Source organism: Ochotona princeps, chromosome 18, assembly GCF_030435755.1.
Source record: "Ochotona princeps isolate mOchPri1 chromosome 18, mOchPri1.hap1, whole genome shotgun sequence".
Lineage (NCBI taxonomy): Eukaryota > Metazoa > Chordata > Mammalia > Lagomorpha > Ochotonidae > Ochotona > Ochotona princeps.
The window spans coordinates 34,630,475-34,654,385 of NC_080849.1; the positions used below are offsets into that span (position 1 = coordinate 34,630,475).

General features: G+C 47.2%; 1 protein-coding gene across 2 annotated transcripts in view; it reads right to left on the reverse strand.

Annotated features, from left to right (window-relative positions):
- The window catches only part of KCTD1 (potassium channel tetramerization domain containing 1), a 210,072-nt gene extending 194,157 nt beyond the window's left edge, over positions 1–15,915 (reverse strand). Inside the window, exon 1 of one of the 2 annotated variants that reach the window (XM_058676920.1) lies at positions 15,785–15,909. In XM_058676920.1, the coding sequence (XP_058532903.1) occupies positions 15,785–15,793 (9 nt within the window). In that variant the 5' untranslated portion in view covers positions 15,794–15,909. Of the gene's footprint in view, positions 1–15,784 lie in introns of both variants that reach the window. The other variant, XM_058676919.1, reaches the window with a different exon arrangement.
- Positions 15,916–23,911: the final 7,996 nt, after the last annotated feature.

Sequence of the window (23,911 nt, forward strand, 5' to 3'; positions counted from 1 at the left end):
CCGGGGGTTTACACACGTACACAGCAACGCCCGCTTGCCTAGGCGGATGTAAGATTCTCTAAAGCACAGTTTGGAATTTAATGTTGTGAACCAAGTATTATGTATTCTGTTTATTTATTTATTTGAAAGGCAAAGAGGTAAAAAAAGAGAGAGAGGGAGAACAAGAGGTAAGAGAGCTTCCTTGTCTGTTGGTTCACTCCCCAAATACCCACCACAGTCAGGGCTCCACCAGGGCTGAAGCAAGGGGGTGGGAGTGCCATCCAAGTTATCCACAGGGTTACAGAAATCGAGCTGGTTGAGCCATTACCTGATGCCTCCCAGAGTACACATCAGCAGGAAGCCAGAGTCAGGCACAGAGTCAGAAATGAAACCCAGAAACTCTGGTTTGGGACGCGGATGGCATAACTGATGGTCTAACTGTAAGTCAAACACCTGCCCCTGAATGGAGTTTTAAAGGGCAGAGCTATGTGGCTGGGGAGTAGTTTAGAGAGGTGACAGACAGACAAGCACAGAGGCTGCAACAGTGATCCACAGAGTCAAGAATGAAAGTGAGCACAGAGGGAGGGTACGCATATGGGAGGGTTTCAGAAGCACGGACTTCAGTGCCTCTGAAGGTATGTTTATGAAAGAGTGCACATGCCTACCTCTGTGGCTGTTTGTATTGCATGCTTGCACATGTATGTGTGTTTATGTCTAAACAGAAAGGAAGGAATCAAGGAGAATCATGAGGACTCTGCATGGAATGCCATTAAAACCATGACAGGACAGCAGGGAGGAGATGAGCTCACTGTGGAAGACCGTGCTTTCTGCCAGGAGGAGGTGTGCAGTGGGCAGGTGCACACACACAGATGGACAACAGACTGGAGTTGGCAGCACTGGTTGGCAGTGACGTCAAGGGAAGGCAGACAATGCAAAGAGTAGGGGTACCTGCAGAAGATGCTGAGGAACATGGTCAGAAACATGAGAATGGCAGAGTTGGGTGATACTGGGTCATCCAGATCTTAGAGAGTGGCCAATGACACCCCAACATTACAGATGCAGGGTAGGGATGGGAAGATGAGACTAGCTACCTGGTTTTCCTCCCTAAATCCTGTTCTCCCAGGCTAGCCTCTCGCTAGCCTTTCAAATTCGTTTACATGTTGACCTCTAGTTTACTGCATGGTCGAGGCCTGCCAGCGGTGAGCCTCTCCGGGGGCCGGCTTCTATTGCCCCTTCTCCAGCCTCCCAGTTGGCCCCTAGTTCTGTGTGGGTGGTCAAGTCCTTCCATGGCCATTTGCTTTGCTTTGCCCTACGATGCCAAACATGGAGAACAAAGAGGGTAGGGGTTTGGCCCCAAGGAGACTGATAACTAGGTACTCCATGCTTATCACTGTAGCATGGAGCCAAGTACTTCACTGGCACAGTTCGGAGTTTTAAAAAAATGCACTTTTTTCTGTACACCCGAAGCTCCCTTGCCCTTTTAAGCTGTATCACAGCTTTGTGAATTCTTCCCATGACATGCCCTTCCCTGTTGCGCTGGTATTGTGCTGCTGAATGCTCCCCAGGCAGCCCGAGTGCTGAGCCTCAGCTTCTGCTACCCTTCCTTTCTTCTGTTTCCTGCTGGTCTCTGCTGCAGTGGCCTGAAACTGTCTTATCCCCCAAGTTATGAGAACCCCCACTTTAGCACCCCCAGAGGAGCGTGTCTTGTAACATGCCCAGCTTGCCTAACTACTTAACTTTTCGTAGGTATTTGATAACCCAGTACGATCAGAGCAGGTGTAGTCTCCTTTCCACATAGATGGAGTGACTTTTTCACAACCTCCCTGGGTAGCTAGGAGAGCAGGTGTCAGATCCCACTCAAATGGAACTTCATCTTGTGTTCTTTCGAGACTCACAGATTCCATGTGGAGCCAGAAAGCATTTTCACATGTGTACATATGTGTGTGTCTGTGTGCATGTGTAACTGAGGACAGCCAGTAATAGTTATAATGGCAATGGCACTGAGGACAAGGACTATCACTTTCTGAGAACATACTCAGTGCTGGCACTAGGCAAAGTGTTTTATAGACGCTGCCTCATTGAGTCTTCCCTTCCCTGCTCTGCCGCTCTTCCATGCCTTATGGAATATTGAGCTTGTTCTTGAGTCACTGCAATGCCAGATGGGGCTTTTTGCCTATCCCTGTGGCCAGGCAATATGAGTAGACCCAGAAGCTCTCCATGATCAGCACAGAAGCTTAGGAAGAAATCCATGGCCACAGTGAGAATGAATTCCTACTCTTGCTTCATGCCTCCTACCTCGCTTTCAGAGAAGTGACCAGGGGTCTGGATGTCAGAGGTCTATATGAGGAAACCATGACACTCCCCAGAGATCCGGGACCCAGGGTGGGAGTCTGGGACAACACTCCACTACACACAAGGCTGTGATAGGAGTCTCATCCACTAAAAAGAGAAGAGAGAGTTTAGGAGGAAGCATTTCTTAAAAAGAATAACTCATGTTCCCAATTTTGACTGTTAAACATCTACTCCTGTAGGATCAGTAGCTCTTCAGCTGGAAAGTGGTTGAAAACCTCCAGTGTTGATGTTGAGAACCACAAAGCAGAACTATACCAGCTCCCTGAGACCTGAAATTGTTGTAAAATATTCAATGAAAGAAATAAAAAAGGAGCCTCATGACAAAATAGGACTGTTTCCTGTGACAAGCGGAGATTCAGTTCGAGGGGTATGGTCACTCAAGTAGCATGAAACACTGGGTGAATGCAGAAGTTAAGATCACTAGAAAAATTAGATATAAACCCTTTACGGACCTAGCACAGTGCTGCTTCATTAGGAAAAGGGAGAAGAAGGAAGAGGAGCATCCAGAGGAGGAGTTAGGTGACAATCAGCTGTTGCCACTCAGATCTCAGCACTGAAAGTGAACGAAAAGTGCAAATGTTCCAGGGTCAAGCATTCGCAAGACAGAAGGCGCCCGAGAGGTCAAGATGATGAGGAATGGCAGGTGCCAGGGAGAACCTGGGCTGGCTGCAGAGACACAATAAGGAAGCACTGCGGGCAGGTGAGCAACGAGGAAGTACTGGGGAATGAAGACTGACCTGGGCTATGAGCAGTTTGAATGGGACTGAGTGGAGAGTAATATATTCTGGTCAAAGAGGAAGGCTAGGATGGCAGACTGTGTCCAGACAGTGGGTTGTTGATGAGAAGTCAACAAGGTGAGAGGTGCGCTCAGTCCATCCAAGTATTGTGCTGCCAGGCACCCTCTACTGACACGTGTACCAGGGATGTTAACGCTTAGAGTCAATTGGCTCAGATAGAATAAAGGGCTCCATTATGAAATCAGTTGAGAAAATATAGAAAACTGAATAACCACATTGTAAAACTTCTTCAAATCTTCAAGGTACTAGAGTAGGCTCTGTGGTGCAATAGGTTAAAACAATGCTTGGGATGCCTGAATCTGTCATTGGAGAGCCAGACTGAGTCATGGCTACGCTGCATCCCATCCAGATTCCCGCTAACACATCCGGGGAGGAAGCAGATGATGGTCCAAGTGTTTGGGCCCCTGTCATTGATGCGGGAGACCCAAGTAAAGTTCTGGGCTCCTGGCTTCAGACTGGCCCTGCTCATGTTTGTTGTGGGAATTTCAAGGGTGAACAAGTGGGTGACAGCTTTGTCTCCCTGGTACGTGGCCTTTCACAGAGATAAAGACAAACATTTTTAAAATCCTCAAAATCCTTCCAGAGTCTCCAAGGTGGGGTTACAGTGTTTCCCAAATTTGTTGATTGCAGAATCCATTTTTTACTGGGATTAATTGGAAAGGCAGAATAATGGAGAGAGGATGAGAAAAGACAGGAGGAAATCTTCCATCTGTTTCAACAAATATCTGCGACAGCAAGGGCTGTATGAGGCCAAACCCAGCAGGCTTGAACTCCATCTGGGTCTTCTATATGGGGGGGTAGGGGAGCTTTTATATGCACACTAGCAAGAAGCTGGACTGGAAGCAGAGCAGCGGGAACTTGAACCAACGCTCCCTCCAGCGTGGGATGCTGGCCTCTCAAGCTGCAGCTTAACTTGCAGCACCACAATGCCAGTCCTTCAAGCAGCACCTCTAAGGTCTACTGTTCCTTGGCAATAGAGGCTCTCAAAGTGAAGGCCCAGGGAGATCAGCACTGTCCACTGGGAATCTGTCAAAAATGCATTTTCTCAGGCCTCACTCCAAACTCACCTGATAACTCTCCTAAGTGCTGCCAGGAATCTGTGTTCTCGTAACCTCTCCATACAGTTCTATGCATACTCAAGGTCAAGAACCACTGAGCTAGAAGACACTGTGGAAAGATGGTTTCATGTTCCTAAACAAGAAAGACTAATCACCAAGGAGTTGAATGAGTCACCACGGTAATGCTGAAGTCATATCTTAGGACTGCAAAGTTGCAACGGAGAAAATAAACCTGAGTCCAATAGAAATGTATAAAGGAAGAGCACAGTATTTAAATCTGGGTTAATTAATGTCACCTTAAAATATTAGCACAAATGAGGCTAATTTAACTTTTCTTTTGTATTATTCTTACTGCTATGTTTGCCGGTTAGCAGGCACCAAATGTTCACTCCTTTCCAATATCCTTTGTTAAGCTGTTGAGGGGGAAGAAGAAAAGGAAATGGGTTTGAGATTTATTTCCTTTCTTTCCCTTTCTCTTTTGACAGAGAAACCAAAAAGTAATTAGGAGGCTGAAAGATAGACAGTGATGAGAAAAAAAAAACAGACAGATTATATGAAAACTCTATTCCCGAAGAAGCGAAACCCAATCCTAAGCATTTGTATTATATATGTGGCTATATAAACTCAGACCTAAAAACTGATGTTGAAAGCAATTATTTGCAAAGAGCTTTATCCATCGACAACCTCAGAAACACTTGACTCAGTTTCCCGATCAAAGGCTATTGGCTTAGCAAAGGGGCGAAGGAGAAGGTGTAGGTATAACTGTATTACTCCTTAGCAGAATCATGTGGAGATATTCATAAATCGGACACCGTTTGCAGAAGAGCTGTCAGTGGCTCTGAAAGGAGATGGATGCCCATTTTCCAAAGTAGGATCTGAATCGAAGCTTGAAACCTAAAATGCATTTTGACTCGAAAAATTTGCAATGGGGAATAAGAAACAAAGAATATTCCTTGAACAATTATGCAGAACTAAATGAGCTTTTGAAATGATTTGAGCTTTAGCTAGAAATAGTCTTCGTTTCTAATGCATTTAGACATAAAGGCATGTCAGAATTAGAAGAACAGCATTATGCAAAGACTTGCATCAAGACAAAGGTTTATCTGGAAGAAGAAAAAGGAAGAAGAAATGCCCCTGATTTCTGACGGTGGAAGACCCCAGAGCCTCCTTCCTGCTGTCACTCAGCCCTGCCCACGTCACAGCAGCATGCAAGACTGACATGCTTCCTCTGGCTCCAGCAGTCATGTACTCCTGGGATGTTATGTGGGAGTGAGTTGGATTAGAGGCAGCTGTAGATCATGATTCAACTTTCCACAGCTGCTCCCACGGTGTAGCAGGCTAGGCATCTACCTGCAGTCCTAGCATCCCATATGGATGTCAGTTCAAGCTCCTGATGCTCCACTTCCCTGCTCATGGAAGGAAGGCCCACCCAAGCCCTCAGGCCTGCACCCTGTGGGAGACCCAGAGGAAGCTCCTGGCTCCTGATCGACCCAGCTCCAATTGTTGTGGCCATTTGGAAAGCAACCAGTGGATGGAAGATTTTTCTGTTTCTCCTCTTCCTGTAACTCTGCCTTTCCAACAGAAATTAATAACTTCCCCTTTTTAAAGGCTTATTTTTTTTTTTTATTGGGATGGCAGAGTTACAGAGAGGAGAGAGAGAGAAATATTTTCCGTCCATTGATTCACTCCCCAAATGGCCACAAGGCCAGAGCAGTGCCAATCTGAAGCCAGAAGCCAGAAAGTCTCTTTTGGGTCTCCTACGCTGGTGCAGGGTCCCAGGGCTTTGGACCATCCTCTGCTGCTTTCCCAGGCCACAAGCAGGGAGCTGGTTGGGAAGTGGGACCGCCGGGATTAGAACCGGCACCCATATGGGATTCTGGTGTGTTAACCACTACGCTATCATGGCGGGTCCAGAAATGAATATATTTTAAAAAACAAAAAATCCAACTTTCTTATATAGCAATATCTGCACTTCTTATACTAGGAGACTTGACAAAGTTTGTGGGAAATGGAATTAAAAGATGATTTTATTTTGGTGTAAAAAAAAAACTTTCTGAAATCCACGCCCTTTTTACATTATATAGATTTCCAGGCTTAAGCTGACAACCCTGTATAGCCAAGGTGATTTAGGCAATTCTACAATGATTCACGCCACAGAGACTCAGGGTCTGTGACCTGCAGTCTTTCTGGCTGTTGGGGAAGGTTTCATTCTGGAATGCTGGCCCTCCTTTAAACAGCTGTCCTTTCCACCAAACCTCACTTGTACATAGTGTAGAGAGTAGGGTTCAAACTCCATAGACTGTAGATCAGTTTTATTAAGGTTTTCTCCCCTTCCTTCTTTTTTCATGTATTTGAATGGCAGGTGGAAGGGTGGGTCACTGCATGGGCTGCGCCACTTCCCATCCAGCTCCCTCCTGGTGCACCTGCTAAAGCAGCAGCCGACAACGTGCCAGGTCAAGCTCCTGCAGCCACGTGGGAGACCCGGGAAAAGCTCCTGGCTCCCAGCCCCGGCTGCTGTAGCTATGTGGGAAGTGCACTGGAGGATCTCTGCTGCTTTTTTTACTTCTCTATTTCTATGGCTCTGCCTTTCAAAGGAATAAAATAAATCTTTTTTTTTTTAACTTTAAAAAAAGTTCATTTGTTTTATTTGAAAGGCAGAGTTACAGACAAAGAAAGAAAGGGAGAGACTGAGAGAGATTTTCTTTTCTTTTTTTTTTGGAAAGTGGGTAATATCATTGTTTTCACATTAATGTTATTTTTTCCCCAAATCTTCAAAAAAGAAAGGCAGAGAAATTGAGACAGAAAAAAAGAGGTCAGAGTGATCTTGTATCTGTGCATTCATTCCCTCAACAGCCAAAGCCAAAAGCCTGGAACTCCATCTGGGTCTCTCCTAGGATTGGTAGGGACCTAAGTGCTTGGGCCAGCACCAGTGTACGTAACAGGAAGTGGAACAGGGACGTGAACTCGGGGCTTTTGACACGGGATGAGAATGTTCCATCAGTATCTCAATGCCTGCACCAAATGCTCACCCCAGATTCAGGATTCTGAAACATGCCTTCCATCCCAGACTCGGAATGGCGATTCCCACCAGGGAGAAGGCTGAGTTAGTTCCTCTGGCAGATGAATTTCCTTTTCTAGTGTGGCTTCCTGAAGTCAGAGACACAAGAGTTGAGCAGGCGGGAGAGGAAGGAGATGGGCCACCTTGCAAAGTCTCCCGAATCTTCCCACCTGCTCCTAAAAGGACATGGACTCTCCTGGAAGGAAAGTGCGGCAAAAAGAAGTTGGGATCAATCCGAGTTGTCGTGGCTCCGCTAGCATTTCCCAAGATGGCCGTGAGGTCATGAACACCTCAGGGCCCTGGTGAAAAACCTAAAAAGTTAGACATTCACGTATTTTTTTTCATTTCTCTTATGATACACTCTTGGGATATAAGCTCGTTATCGATTTCTGCATCTCTAAATCGCCATGGCAGCCGCAGTGGGACACACATATGACACTTGAGCATACCACAGTTTCTTCATTAATGCGTTTTCCTCTGTTGAAACATCAACGAGAGCCAATGCGTTTTGAAATGGCTTATTTTGTTTCTTATAAATACTTAGCCCTGCATTTCACAGAGTAAATACTTTTTCCTGACAATTTTTGGAGATCAGCAGAGTTCACATATATTGAATTCCCAGCATACATGAGGTGAATAATTATCAGCTATTAACAGTGGTCACTACTAAGAGAGAATAAATCTAGGGGTTAGGAGCTTGCTTCAATATCGTCCTCCGCAACACGGGATAGCAACACTACTCCCTTTTTTGGTGACAATGAGGATTTAATGACACAGAAGACGGTAGAGCCCTTGAAAAAGCAGCCTGCCACCTAGCAACACTGCGTCGTGCTGCATATCTAAGTCTTACGCCAAGCCTGGGAGGTAGTTTTCATGGCTCTTGTTGCATAGCTGATGAAACCCAGTTTGAGGGCCACCCAGTCAAGAGTGGAGTCCCAGTCCCAAGCAATCAGAAGACAGTTCTTTTTCACTACCTTGTTCCAGAGGGCTACAAACACACCTTCACTATCACACGGCGTGGTTTTACCGTTCCCGTCTCCACCGGCACACACCTGCCTGAAACCGGTTCTGCTCTCTACCAGAACGCCTGGTTACGAACAGGTGCTGCGTGCCCTCCACTCAGAGCACAGGGCAGCAGGATAGATGCGGGAGCCTGACAGCACTCTCTTCTGCCGATCTGGTTCAATGCCCAGGAAAACAGACCTTTCACTTCCTACTCACATCTCTGGGAAACAGGCGGTACTCTAACAGATGATGGTGGCTTCTCCTTGCTTCCTCCCTGGACCACAGCCCAGAAGTGACTAGTGACTCCGAGGTGTCAGTCCTGTTAAACCTCCGTTGTTCCTATGCGGGATTCAAGGCAAATTTTTAAGGCTGACTTGGCCTCCCTTTTGCACCCACTGAGAATGGGACAAGTCTGAGAAACTCAGAGGATGCTTGAGAGTTTACTTGTGAATGTGTCACTGCCATCTGCTGGGCGGAATGGGGATCACAACCATTCCAGTGTTGGCTGTGTAGTAACGACTCCGGAGTTCCTACGCTATGTTCACAACAGTGTGGATAGGGTATTTCTGTTATTTTCCTGGCATTAATTTTGAGTGTCCCCAGGTCTTGGAAATTCCACAACTACTCTTAGGTCTGTAATGTGAGTAATCAAAAGTTAAATGCAGGATCATCTTTGAGCCAATATCTTATTTAGCATCAGTATTTCCCTATGTCATATTTGGCCTCTCCTTGAACAACTGATCTTTTTTGACAAAAAAGTCTATGGTGACCAAACAAGAGCACCTGGCAGGACTTGGCCCTACTTGGCTCTACTTGTCCACAGCAAAAGGTCCTCAGAGGAACGTGAAATCACCATCTGGTTTTACTCTTGTATTCTCTGGAATTAATGTACACGCACCCAACAATTATTTATTGAATGCTTACTCTGTGTGCTGGGCACTGGATTAAGAAACTGAGGAAGCAAAATGAATAAACACAGTTCCTGATCTTCATAATATTAAATGGATATTTTCTGGAGGCTGGGAATATCCATCCCGTTTAATTCTCCAAGCAGTCCTGGGACTATTAACTCATTTATAATTATTTCACATTATTAGCTCACTTACAGTTCAGATTACCTATTACTACCTCATTTACAGTTCAGAAAACTCACGCTTAGAGAGATTAAATAATTTGGCCAAGATAATATAGTTATAAAAAGACGGAGTGGGATTTGAATGTGGAGCAGTGGGAGGTGGGTGGTTAGGAGAGAGAAGCATTAGTACCAGGGACAACTGTAGCCTTTTTCTTTTCCACATAGAAAGTCTTGGACTTTAGGAAAAAAAACACAAACACACACACTTTTTTGTTACACATTAGCTACAAATCCCAGCAGTCGGAATGATACAAAAGCAGTAGGTGATGACAGTGGTACATGCGCTGTGCAGGTGTAGCAGGAAGAGCATCCCTGCCTCTAGTGAGCCTCTTCAAGCTATGAGGTTAACACTCTCCTCGGTTCAGATCTCCTCTCCTTAGGAACAGCTGGCATGGGTAGCGAGGGCTGAGTAACCTTCAATGAGAAGGGCACAAATGTGCATTGTGGTCAGCATGACCGAGTAGCTGTCAGCAAGCGGAACTGCGCAGTCAGAGCCAGAGAACAAGTCTGATGTTCTAACGGTACATCTCGAGCAGGGTACTGGTAGTGGTGCGGGAGTTAGCTGGGGTGGACAGAAGGGAGGGAGAGGCAGGAAGGGGAAGGGTAAAGGGTATCCTGGAAGCTGGTGGCACAGCAGGAGAGTACCCTGCTGTCCACAGAGAGAGAGCTGGGAGGACGGGTGGGATGGCTGCATGGTTAGCACGAGGGTTTTGCAGCCAGCCTGCTGCAGCCCATTCTTTGAAATCAGGCAAGTCCCCTAACTTTTCAAGTCCTCAGTTCAGAGGACTTGAACTTACACACCAGCCAGTCTTACACCAGTCTTACACACCAGCCAGATGGGCGGTGTATAAGACTGGTCTTATCTGATTCATAGCCCTGGTTCTCATGGGCACCTGGGATCTCAGACACACCCAGAGTGTCGTGGGGGACTGCTTAGTCGAGTGAGCAAGCAAGGCAACATTGGGGAATAGAACTGGAGAGATTACTCCAGAGAAACTGCCCTGGTTTGGAGGGAGGAGAAAAGGGATCTAGCTTGATACAACTTATTGATGCAAATATTATTTTCCTGTGGTCTGGGGAGATAATAGAGGATGCAGGGTACAGGGTCCCAAGGCTTTGGGCCGTCCTCGACTGCTTTCCCAGGCCACAAGCAGGGGGCTGGATGGGAAGTGGGACCACTGGAATTAGAACTGGTAACTATATGGGATCCCTGTGTGCATGGCGAGGACTATAGCTGCTAGGCTACTGCACCGCCCCCCCCCCACCACCAATCTTTAAAAAAAAGAGAGAGCGAGCGAGAGAGAGAGAGAGAGAGAGAGAGAGAGACATACACTAATTCCAAGCATTTGTGGTCAATTTCTGGTGCAGAAATTCTCTTCCTGGTAAAGGAAAAAAAAAAAAAGCCTGACTGCTAATTTTAAATTATTTTAGATCAACTGCCCCTCAGCCTAAGTGATTTTAGTGATGAAATACACATTTTGCAAAACGATTTCCTCCAGGTCTGACATAAAGGGACAACTTTGAGAGAATATAAAAAAAAGTAGAAAGAATAGATATTAGCAATAATTTTTTTAAAAGGTGCTTAAGATAAGTATGACAATGTTACACCGAGACAAAGGTAGCTGAGATCAGCAAATTAGTCACACAGTTGAGGGAAAGGGCACCAAAATATAATTAAATTGAGACTAGTTAGGCTCCTAAAGTTTTTCTTTGTCCATTATTTTCACTTAAATGGACTTTTAAAAAATAAGGCTAAACAGTTAACTTGTCCATATCCATAATATTGTAATACACACCATGACTGTACGTAAGGCACAGGCGTGGTTTGGTTCCAGGGATTCAATGTGGATCTCTTTCAATGATGAATTCCCACTTGGCAGGGGTTGGGTAGATATAACCTCATGATGCAGTGCACACAGAAGAAAAGACATCCTGGCTAACAGGATGAGGGGCAAGCAGCTGGGCACCTGCTGCACACAGGCCCTTCCTAAGCTGCAGCAACAGAGCAGGGATGGCCAGCTGTTCTGGCTTCCTCTGCGAGTCCTGTTACACCAGCCATGTGGGTCATCACGGCTGTCCTTTCTGATTGTCAGAAGTGAAGCGCCACCTACAAAATCCGCCCAGGGTTCAGCCGTCCCAGGGTCTGTCACACATTCGCAAGCTAGGAGTCCACCTGGTCTGTCTCTCCTCTGGCTCACCTGCAGCCAATCCTTCACTGGGTTCCGTTAACCTCCCCTGCCAGGCAACCATCTCCCCGGCTGTGCACTGCGCTTCATCTTGCCTGGGCGGCTGCAATCACCTTCCCAGGCTCCTCCTCCCACTGGGGTCCCAGAGGGCAGCCTACCCTGTGTTTTCTCACAACTGGCCCTCCCCCAAGCCTCTCCACCCATCCCTGCACCTGACAGAGCCTGGTACCTGGCCTTGCAGCCTAGTTGCTCCTGTAACGGTGCCTTCTCGCTGTGCGCAGCCTCTCCCAGCTCCACAAACGCTGTTTCCTGGAACTCTACCTCTCGGATTCCCTTGCCCTGGTCACTCACTTTGTAGTGCTGGCGTCCTGGCCTCATTCTTGGTCACTGTGCCTCTCTTTGGCTAACGTCACTGGAGTGCCCACAGTCCTTGTCCTTCACTCCATCTGTTTGTTGCTCAGTGATTGGATTGTTGTCTGGGTGATGACAGACTGAAAGCTCTTTCTTTTCTGTTTGTCTCCAGCACCTAACTGGACTTTGCATTCAGCGAAATACAGCTGGGGAATGAATGGATGAACGCCACGAACAGAAACATGTTACTCTTACAGGATCTTCCCTGTCCTGATTTCTGTAACTTATCTCAACGCAAACTCCCCAACAAGCAAAGCATCATTTACACTTAGGAACTTTATATGAATCAAAAGTCAGGGTGCTATTACAGTGCCTAGGAAATTGAGCTGTTTTTCACTTCTGCATAAGAAAGCTATGAAAATTAAGCATACATGTTTGCATCCAAAAATTTTATTTTCATTTCCGTGACGGTTCTACATAAAGATGGAGCAAGATGTTTCGTTAGTTGAATTAAAAATTCAGTTCCTTGAATGACTCAAAAAGCAATGCAACAACAGAAACTTAACAGACAACTCTTTCTATCAGAATTACCAAACAGTCTGATCGTAGAAAGCAGAACGCATTTCTGCAAGTAACTGTTATTGCTAAATGTGGAGCTAAATGAAAGTTTAATTTCACAAAGTTCTGATAGGTCTCTAATTACTCTTACACATAAAAATAAATTGCTCTGGATAAATAATTCGATGCCATAAAGTCCATATTGCATTACTGAGTGCAAATTGAATAACACGCTTTTATCATCTAGCACGAAGCTTACCGCAGTTACTTCCCCAGCACTTAGGTGGTATAATTTGTATAATAATTACTGAGTGCTCTCCCCCAGCTAAGACGGGGGGCACACCAGAGTCAGCTGAACGGGCAGCAAATCACCATTACTTAAAGGAACAGGAACCGAGTCTCTGTAGTGCACCCCCTACTACGTAAGCTCTGGCCAAGAATGACACACACGGAGTCCTTCACAGCTAGAAGGGAGACCTCTAGCGTGTGTTAGAGAGCTCTAGATTATGCTCCCGGCATAACCAACACAGCAATGTCTCTGCAGTCATTTTTGCACACTGTGAAAAGAGAGGTTTTTTTCCCCCAACTATCACTGATTCTCACGAAATTCATGTTGAAGCCCACTCCTCCCGTCCCAGCAAATACACAACATTTTCGCCGAATTAAGTTATTTTATTCTTCTAAGCATAAGCCTAACCCAACGAAGTTGTAGTGCCAAGTTTTAAAGTTGCAGCCGAATCGGTAAACGTGGAACCTAGGGTTATCTGAACAATTTGCTAACAATTCTTTGCCACCAGGCAGCAGCAGGACGCCTGCGTCAAGCTGTGGGAGTCGGCGTGCAGCCTCCAAGCCTCGGCCCTCCACGGTAAGCCAACTGCTGCACCAATAGAAACCAGAGGAACCAACCGACAAGTTGTCCATTATCCAGGAGAGGAACGACCCCGGCGCTATTTTAAATGCACCAAGTGCGCGAGCTATTAGATTCCAGATTGCCTTACACGCAGGTGATTTCCCTGATGTAGACGCAGACTGAGTGAATCATTCTACGGCAGAAGCCTCAGCCTTTAAAAATCCTTTATTTTCTCCCTTTTCCACATTAAAAAGACATTTGAGGGAGACACAGAAAGCGTTTCTCTGAAAAACACACACACAACGCAAAACAGGAGGTCTCTTAAGCAGTCGACTGCTGAGAAGGTAAAAGCATTTTGCTCATTTTTAATTTGCTAAAACAATCCAAGCATGCTCCGTAGCCAGAGGGTATTCGCAAATAAACTTGTATCTCTAGCTGCCAGCGTAGTTGATTGAAAACAGAAGGCAAACGCTTCTTAAAGAATGAGTATGTTCAACTGTTACGTCTCTGCCTGTACCACCGAGGGTATACACACACACACACACACACACACACACACACACACACAGCTCCGCTTCGGAGCCGCCGGTCCCGCGATCCCAAAGGTGCTGCAGCACTGGGACCCCACGCCTCCTGCCTGCGGCGGGCCCCTCCCGGCGCGAGAGCAGGGGCCGCGGGCCGACGGCCCCCCTTGCAACTTTGCTAACTTAACGGGCTACCTCCCAGGCGACCCCGCAGCACGGCCGCCCGCCAAAGCATTCTGGCACCGGGAAACGATTTCCACGACGGTGCAACTGTTGGAAAGCACAAAGGCAACCACGCAGCCACCCTGCGAGACCTAGCAAGTTGCGGGGCGCAGAGCGGCACGCGCCCAGGTGAAGGACTCCTCCTGCACCCCAGATCTATCGAGCCCTGCCGCCCCCCCACCTCGTCCCGGACGTTTCGGGGGTGGGGAGGCTCAAACTCACTTTCAGCAGGATTTCAACCTGACGCGCCCGCCACCCACCCGCCCCGGTTCGTTTTCCAGGAGGCGCGGATTCTTTCTTTTCCAGCCAGGTCCCTCTTGGGGGCAGGCGAGGAAGCACACGCACTTGGCGTTTCCAGAAAGAGGGACGGCGGCAGTGGGGGGCTGGGGGGGGGGGAGGAAAGAGGTCAGACCGGAGCCAAACTGCCTCGCTCCCGCCACCTCCGCGCCGCGGGCGCCGCTGCAGACGGCGGCCACGCCAGGCGCCCGCCAACCGCGGTCCCTTTAAGGGGACCTGGGCCGCGGGCAGGGGAGGGAAGGCTGCGGGCTGCGGGCTCCGGACTCGGGCGCTGCGGGCCCCGGGGAGGGGGGGAGGCCAGGCGGCTCCAGCCGGTAACCTGCGGCGTCCGCCACTACCCCACCACCCGTCCCAGCCTGCCAAGGAGACGTCTAATCCAGAGCATGTGCCGGGCTCTTTATCAGGGGAGGCGGCGGGGAGGAAGAGGAATGAGGTTTTTACAAAATAAATGAAACGTTTGCACACTAAGCAAGGGAGGTGGAGTGGCGGGGGGAGCACTGGAACAGGGAGGGGGCGGGAAGGGGCTTTAAAGGCGACGGGGTGGGCGGAGGCGGCGAATCTGGATCCGCCCGGCCCGAGACGCAAGGCGGACAGCACCGGGCACCGGGCACGCGGCTCACAAAGAGGAGCGACGCGCTCCGGCCGGAGACGCAGAGGGGACAGGGAAAAAAAAAAAAAAAGAATAAATAAATAAATAAACAAAGCGCCCCCAGGCCCGCTTGGCTCGGCAGCCACAATGGCGCCTTGCACCGGGTGTACTGAGGCCGCCTGCGAGCAGCGGGCAGCTCCGGCCTCGGCGCGAGCAGAGCCCCCGGGCATCGCCGCCTCCGCGCGTCCTGCAGGCGATGCGCTGGGCTGCGGGCGCCCAGGGCCGCGGTGCCTGCTCGGGGCTCGGCGCCGGGGAAGAAAGGGACCCGCGAGGTGCGGGGGCGGAGGGAGCGATCGCGGAGGGCGGGGGGCAGAGAGCAGCGGCGGAGCGGCCGCCCGGAGCGTGGCGCGGCGGGCAGGCGGGCAGGCGACCGGCGAAGGCTCCGGGAGCCCCGGCCGCTCCGCACCGAGCTCCCGCAGCCTGGCCCCGAGCTCCGGCAGCCTGGCCCCGGGGGCACTGGGCTTCCCGTCGCCCCGGTTCCCTCGGCTGGCCGCGCCCGCTCCTTCGGTCCGCTCGCGCCCGCACCCACACCCGCTGCAGGAAGAAAGCCGAGAGCCGGCGGGAGCAGCCCCGAGGAGGCGGCGGCCGCTGCCCCGCCGCAGGTCCGAGCGGGTCCCAAGCCGCCGCCGTGGCGGGCTGTGTGTGTGCGAGTGTGCCGCGCTCTCGCCCCATGTCTGGCACATGCGTAAAAGCGAGTTGCGCCCAAAGTCCCAGCCGTACCCTCCTTAGCAAATAATAACAAACCCGAACCGTCAGATCTTACCTGAAACATTGAAGCACAGAGTCCCTCTCCAAGTCCCCTTTTCCTTTTCCTCTCCCCCCTTTTCCGATTTCTCTCCCAGCGATCTGCTCGGCTCGCCACACCAGAGAGAAATGCAATAGCTTGGCTAAGGTAGACAGAACAAAATACAGAGAAGAGTTGCTTCGGGGCTTTGAAACCCCTCAAGGCAAGGATCAGGATACAATTAGCTCATGCCTTTACCTCCAGTCTAAATCAATCTCCAAAATAAAACTTAAATCAAATTAACTGATCACAGGGCATACAATTGATCTCCTTCAAAAATAAAGCTCTACATATATGTAGAGAAATGTACATATACAATTTTTTTCAAGATTTTTTTTTTTTGGTGGAAAAACAGTCTCATTGCAGCCTCCAACTTGCTTTTTACCCTCGTCTTGCACGGAAAAGCTGATTTTAATCGTTGTGATTAGTTTTGATGTAACGTTTCCCCGGGCGATTTCTGCAAATGGATGGAGTGTTTCTTTGCCAAAAGAGGGAAAAGCAGCAGATGATGATAATTATAAGGATTGTTGGTTGTTTCTTTTTATTTGTGTTTAGGGCTCTCTCTTCACTTTCTCAAGTTGACCTGACATTGCTGTTGCATTAAGGTCGCACAACTTGTTGAGGAGGATCGCCTCCCTGGCTGATCAAAGGGGAGGTGATAATTTGGCAACAGAGCGGCGCTTTTTGGCTCCTCTGGCGACACAGCGTCCCAAATGATGTGAATAGAAACCAGCTCCCGCAGTCCGCTTTGCCCCCATCAGGTCTGAATCACTACCTGGGGTGATACACAAACTCACTTCAAATGTTCAACCATGCACAATTGTAAAAAGATTGAAGGAGTTACACCACATTAAAAAAAAATACAAAACTAAAAGAAAACAAAACCTGCATTAGGTGCAGCGAGGACCTGCCATTCAGATGTGCTTGAGCCCCCTCTCGGCACACCCAGCCTCCATGCCTCTCTCCAAGCTTGCTTCCAGCTGGTGTGTTTAATGGGGGGAAGTGCGCGTAGAGCTAGAGACCAACGTAAACTCGCCTTCCCCAGACTGCAGCTGTGATTCTGACCTGCCTGCTTCTTCCCTCTCCAGGTCTTTGTTCAAAAGGATGGTTATGCCTGAGCCAGTCGGTGCCTTCATTCATTTTTAGGTAGGATGGGATATTTGCTTGTAAACTCGGGGATCACCTCCCATTAGTGCTGTATCCATGCAGGACACTTCCGGAAGTGGTGTGGTTTTGAGCACTTTACAGTTCATTAATTCAAAGACTTCTGACATTTCGTGTGAAAAAGACCAGGTTGTAAGGCCAAGGATACTTAAAAAAAAAAAAAAAAAAAAAAAAGATCCTAAATAGGACCAGGCACATCCTGCAAATACCTGCAACTGGCAGGATTTCACAGGAAATCTTTTCTAACCATCATTTACCTTTAAGGTGAGCAACTGCAGTAATAGCAGCAGAAAAAGGAAGGGCCAACCTTTAAAAAAAACAGGGCCAATCAGATAAGTGCTGTAATGATATGAGAGGTTAATGTCTTAATGAGAATCAGGGGTGTTGGGAGGTTCTTGAAGGTTACAAGTTCACGACATGATTGTCTGGTTTGAGAATATCCATGTCCTATAAGAAGAAAAAGGAAAAGGCTTACAAAAATTGCATTCATGGGCCCGGCGGCGTGGCCTAGCAGCTAAAGTCCTCGCCTTGAACGCCCCGGGATCCTATATGGGCGCCGGTTCTAATCCCAGCAGCTCCACTTCCCATCCAGCTCCCTGCTTGTGGCCTGGGAAAGCGGTTGAGGACTGCCCAAAGATTTGGGACCCTGCACCTGCGTGGGAGACCCGGAAGAGGTTCCTGGTTCCCGGCTTCGGATCGGCGCAGCACGGGCTGTTGCGGCTCACTTTGGGAGTGAATCATCGGATGGCAGATCTTCCTCTCTGTCTCTCCTCCTCTCTGTATATCTGACTTTGTAATAAAAATAAATAAATCTTTCAGAAAACCCACAAAAATTGCATTCTTTCTACTCCTCTCTCCGCCATAGCTAGGGTAGATTCATTCTCTGATCGGCAGTGAAAAGTTTAAGGTCCATGAAATCCTGCAAATAGCACTGTTAACTTCAGAGGGCAAGGCAAAGAGACCATGGAAGAAACTTGCCCTGATGGTCGGAGTGCTGACTTCACGTGCTAAATCTATGGCCCCAAGCGACTTTGAAGCAAAACACCCTGCGTACCATGGAGAACTCCACGGCATCACCCTAAAATGATGGAGCTGGGAAGGTGTTTCGCAGGTCTTTGGTATTTGCATATCATTTTTACAGATGAGCGAAGACAGGCAGCTTGCCCGAGGTCAGCAGCTAGCCATCAATGACCAGGTGACAAGAGGCAGGAGGAGAGGAAAGGAGAGTGGGTGTTTTCTCGGACAGCATTCACCTTGGGAAGTTGGGCTGGGCATTCTGAGTGGTGCTCATGTGGTGAAATTTCCCTTCTGTGACTGCCCTCGGAGCCTGTAACACAATCTTTTAAATGTATTTTATGACAACAGATATTTGTGGATGGTTGAGCTTTTGGAAATGATAGCAGCAGCCCTTACGTCTGGGGAGTAGTTGGCTGATGACGACAGCTGATGCTATTTAGAATCAAAACAGAAAGCACAGCTGAGAACGGCAAGGCCTGTTAACTACTTGGTTCCTAACAGGAATAAAGGCAGGTCTCAGTAAGGAGTCGCTGCTATGGCAGTGCCTTGCTCTGCAGGATGACTGCTCTGAAGAAATAAGATTTTATTTGAATAAGTTAAAGTTATGAAACATCAATTTTCCACATCATTTTAATGTTCTTAGATGATAGCAAAAAGATGATGTTTTAAATAAAGAAAATTAGGCCATTGTTGAACTTTTTAAAAAACGTATTTATTTATTTTTGTTGGAAAGTCTGATTTCTCCACGCCGCAATGGTCAGAGCCAAGCTGATCCAAAGCCAGGAGCCAGGAGCTTCTTCTGGGTCTCCCACGCAGGTGCAGGGTCCTAAGGCTTTGAGTCGTACTCTATTGCTTTCCCAGGCCACAAGCAGGGAGTTGGATGGGAAGCAGGGCAGTCAGGACATGAACCAGCGCCATATGGGATCCCTGTGCATGCAAGGCGAGGACTTTAGCTGCTAGGCTACCGCGTTGGGCCCCGGTCATTGGCATTTTACAGTGGTCCAGGGTCTTGGGTTGGTCACTGAATTTGTGGTCATGCAGTTCTCATTTGATTATGGTGGGGGATCTTAGTTTTCTGGAATTTGAAGAGGTCACAAAGCTGAAACTATAGCCTAGTGAATTAGAGTTGAAGTTTATGATTTAGATTGTGGTTGATGAAAACTATAAAATGCTAAAATCTACGAAATTGTTCAAAACTGATTTTGTTCTGTGCAGCACAAAGCAAAGAGAAAACCTTCAAACCAGAAGCGATGACAACTTACTTCATGGAAGAGCACGTAAAAACCTTAGGTCCATATCTTACTGAGCGTAAAAGATGAACTTAAACTTTAGTTAGCCTTTGAAGCACTGAGATGACTTGAAAGAACTTTCTAATCTAATTTATACTGTAAAAGCGAACTTCTGCATTTTGTAATATCTATAATGTTTGCTTTTGTTTGTTTGTTCGTTCATTTTGGTTTTTTTCCAATCAGAAATAAGTCTGGAAAAAGAGGACATTAAAAATCCTAGGGGCCAGCATTGTGTAATGGCACATAAAACTTACGTCTGCGAAGCTGGTATTTGATATTGGCTCAGGTTTGTATCTTGGCTGCTCCGCTTCCAACCCAGTTCCCTGCTGAAAATGATCTGGGGAAAGTGTCAGAGGGTGGCCCAAGTGCTTGGGACCTTGACACCCACGCAGAAGATCTAGAGGAAGCTCCTGGTTCCTGGCTTCAGCCTGACCCAAGTGCTGGCTGATGCTGCCATCTGGGAAATGAAGCAGCAGGTAGGAGTTCTTGCTCTCTCTCTCTCTTACTGTGGCATCAAAATGAAATTATTCTAGCCTTCTTTTAAAATAATTAACTGAAGTGAGATCAGCAGTCTAACAACAATTAGCAACACCAAAGACAATGACCATAAAATTGTCAGCCAGAAAGCCATCAGAAGGGAAACAAGGACGTCTGTTTTCATCTTCCAGGGTCTCACTCTTAAATTAAACCCCACAGTTTTAAAGGCATAGAGACAATGATGGGGTATTGTGAATTGCACTCAGGGGCTTGCTGGAGAAGTGTAGCCCTCTGACTGTTGTGGAAGAGAAAACAAGATGTTCCTTCAGGGCCCCGGCTTCTGCTGTTAATGCGGGACAGCTCATTTGGTCTCACTGTGGTCACCGATCCCTCACATGGCAAGTTCTCACACGACACCATGGCTTTGTTCAGGGTAGCCCTGCAGTACATTCTGGGTGGTAATTTGACAAGATATGGACATTAGTTGCTGAGATGAAATGTGAAATTGAAGCACCCTCCACTGAAGCAGCCCAGATCACATTTTAAAACTCCATTGCCTGTTCCATTAGGAAAAGGAGAGAGACCTCAGTGCTTGGGTTCAACCTGAACGTACATGAGTATCACCAGCCATGGCGAGGCTGCCATACCTTCCCCCTGCGTGACCCCTAAAGGACAATGTTTCTGTCACTGCTCCAGGAGGATCCACCTGTGACTACCACAAGAGGCTTTGTAACACAGGAAGGCCAATGACGTTTTATTTACTTCTGAGGCTTTTAAAAAAAAATCACCTGTTTTTTATCAGCCATCCTGAAACTCTCTATAATGCTATGGAATGTGCACATTTTCCTGGAGTTGAATAGCAGCATTAATGAGCTCAAACAGAATGGGTTTGTAATTCCTGGAGTTTGGCCCCAGCCACCACCTGTTTATAATTAGGCTGTGGAACGCTCACTTCTTTTCTCCGTCATTGTCCATGTGGAGAGCCTGCGGTATCACACTTGAGGCCAGTGGTCTAACAGTTGCAGCTCTGATGATGGAAAGCATTCTCATCTCACCCATATTTCGGAAATAGAAGGCTGGATCAAGGTCGTGTGTTGAGACCCTTGAATCCATTTTGTCTTTTACCAAGGTTTTTCTTCTTTCTAATTCATTGCTCAAAGAGGACACTGAATATAATCTCATATTATGATGTGCCACGGGAAATCTATGAATACATACAGCCTGACGATATTCAGTGGAGTGAAGTTCATCCACAAGGAAGCAGAGGAAAGTTGTGTAGCATCACTCTGTTACTGGCGTTTACAAATCTCTGCCAGGAGTGGGCATTTGTCCTGTGGGGACACCCGCATCCCATATCAGAATGTCCGAGTTCTCGCGTAGCTTTTGCTTCTGAGTTTCAGCTTTCTTCTACTGTGCACCCTGCCTGGTAGGGCTAAAGCTTTAAGTGCTTTGGTCCCTGCCACCCACATCAGAATCTTAGATTAAGTTTCTGACCATGGGCTCTAGCCTGGTGTATACTCAGTTGTTGTAGGGATTTGGGAGAATGAAACAGCAGTTGGAAGATTCTCCTCCCTCTCTCTCCCTCTGCCACCTTTCAGATGAAAAAAATAAAAACGAACTTCTTTGTGGAAGTATTTTGATTTTTGACTAAGTAATTTTCTGCATTTTTAATAATCGCAAGTGGGATTTCTGTTTGAGTGTTGAGGCCCAGCGGGTTAAGCCATCTCTAGAGACACAAGCATCTCGTTTTGGAATGCTACTGCTGCTACTTCTCATCCCGCTTCCTGCCAATGCACTTGGAAAAGCAGAAGAAGACGGCCCAAGTTCTTGAGGCCCCTGCCAGCCCTGTGGGAGACGCTCCAGCCATCTGCCTGGCTGTTACAATCATTTGGGGATTGAACCAGTGGATGTGAGATATTTCTCTCTTTCTGCCTTCACACACACACACACACACACACACACACACACACACACTTAACATTCACACCACTCTGTCACTCTTTGAGTTAAAGTTGTCACTCTGCTTGATTTTTGTCTTCTTCCTTTTTTCCTTTCTTCCTCCCTCCCTCCTTCCCTCCTTCTTTCTCTCTCTCTTTCCATCTTTCTTTCCTTCTTTCATTCTCTTTTGAAAATACTTACTTTATTTGCAAAGCAGAGTTACAGAGCGAGAGAGAGAGGGAGTGACAGAGAAAGATAGCTTTCACTCTCTGGTCTATCCTTTCAGGCCACAACAACCAGGGGGGAGGGCTTGGTTATATCAAAACCAGTAACCAAGAGCTTCTTCTGGGTCTTTCATGTGGATGTAGGGGTCCAAGACATCTCCTTCTGCTTAACCAGACACACTGTCAGGGAGCTGGATCAGAAACGGAGCAGCCGGACTCAAACCAGTGTCCAAATGGAATGCCGGTGTCACTGGTGGTGACTTAGCCTGCTGTGCCACAGCTTTGCCGTTTTAACTTGCAGCATAATCTGGTTCTTAATTTCTTCAGCTATAAAATATGAATGGAAACTTGCAACTTAAGAGTTTTTTTGGTAAATCGAATAATTTGTAGAAAATGTTTAGACTTGTTCCCAGCACATGGTTAAGGTCCCAATGAATGGTCGTGATGAATATTGGGGTAGTTTGCAGTGTTGTGGAGTGAATAACATGCCTCACAATGTGCTCCTGTTTACGTTACTAGCGCAGAGGCAAGCGCTGTGCAAAAGCAGAGAGGGCTGTTGCCCGCCATGCCAGCATCCCGTATGACCACCTGACAGAGCCCAAACCGCTCCATTTCCAACTCAGTTCCCTGGTAAGGCAGCTGAGACACCAGTGAGGGATGGCCCAAGTGCTTGGGACTTCTACCCTATGGGAGATACAGTTAAAGCGCTTAGCTTCGGTCTCGTCCAACCCTGGTTGTTGTGGCCATCTGGGGGATGAACCAATAAATAATCCTACCTTTCAAAGAAATAATAGTAACAATAACATAAAAGATCCGAACGAAAACAATAACCATCACCAAAAAACAGTACACATTACTAGCTCAGGAGGGGATGTAATGGAAGGGAAGTATGTAACTTAACTGAGACCTCAGGAACTACTATTTTTTACACATAACAACAAAATGTCATACTTATTTCATCTAGAAATTATATGACATCCCACTTTCTCAGAAGGTGGGTGAAAGGGGACTTGCTTCATTCTGGCTGTGAAAGGTCTTCTGTTTGTGCTGCTACTGGCTTACCAGGGAACACACTCCGGTTTCCTCCGAGGAGTCGAGATTTTGACAAGACTGCTTCACACATGTAAAACATTTAATTAAGCATTTTGGATAATTAGTTGTGTAAGAAGTGGGACTTGACTAGAATTCTGCCATGAACCTCTTTCTTCATAATTATTTGCTTTTTGCCTTTCAGGAATTACAAAATTAGTACCAGCAAGCACTTTTAAAACAAAATCTAAAAAAAAAAAAATGTAATTCTGAGAATAGAAAGAAATGAACTCTAAGGTGGAATGAAACCTCCACTAGTCCACGCAGCCCATCAGTCACAGCAAGCCATCCTCTGTAAACTCCTGTGCTTTAAACAGGATCATTTTCCGCCTGCTCCTTGCAGTCTGTTTGGCTATCTATTTTAAAGCTATGCAGTGACTCTTTAAAGGAAACATTTTAAAATCAGGTGAACATTCATTAGATGTTTTGTACGACTAGCGTATTCCAGCCCTTGCTTGTCAGACAGCCGGCACAGAAGGTGCTTGTACTGGCAGTGTGACGGCTCTCATGCGCAGCCCATCCAGTTCAGAAGCACTTAGCTTTGCTTCACTGTTCCACTGTCTGAATCAAGGCTGTCCACGAGAATCCCCATAACACAATCGCGGCCCCTCCAGGGCACCATATACATTTATGTAAGTTATCTCTTCGTGCATCCTTTGGGTGTCAGAACCTCTCAGCTTTGCTAACCATAAAGAATCTGCCTTAAGCACATTACTAACTTTAAAACCCTAATGATACGGATGTCATATTTCAATTTTTAAAAAACCTTCCTGTGCTCCACCTCTGAAAACCCTATAAAGCTTATCCAGTGGAATCATACCATGGTTAAAAACATAAAATTTGAGAACAAGAATCATCAATGTGTTCGTTTTTTTCCCTTAACCAAAAAAAAAAAAATTAATAAATCA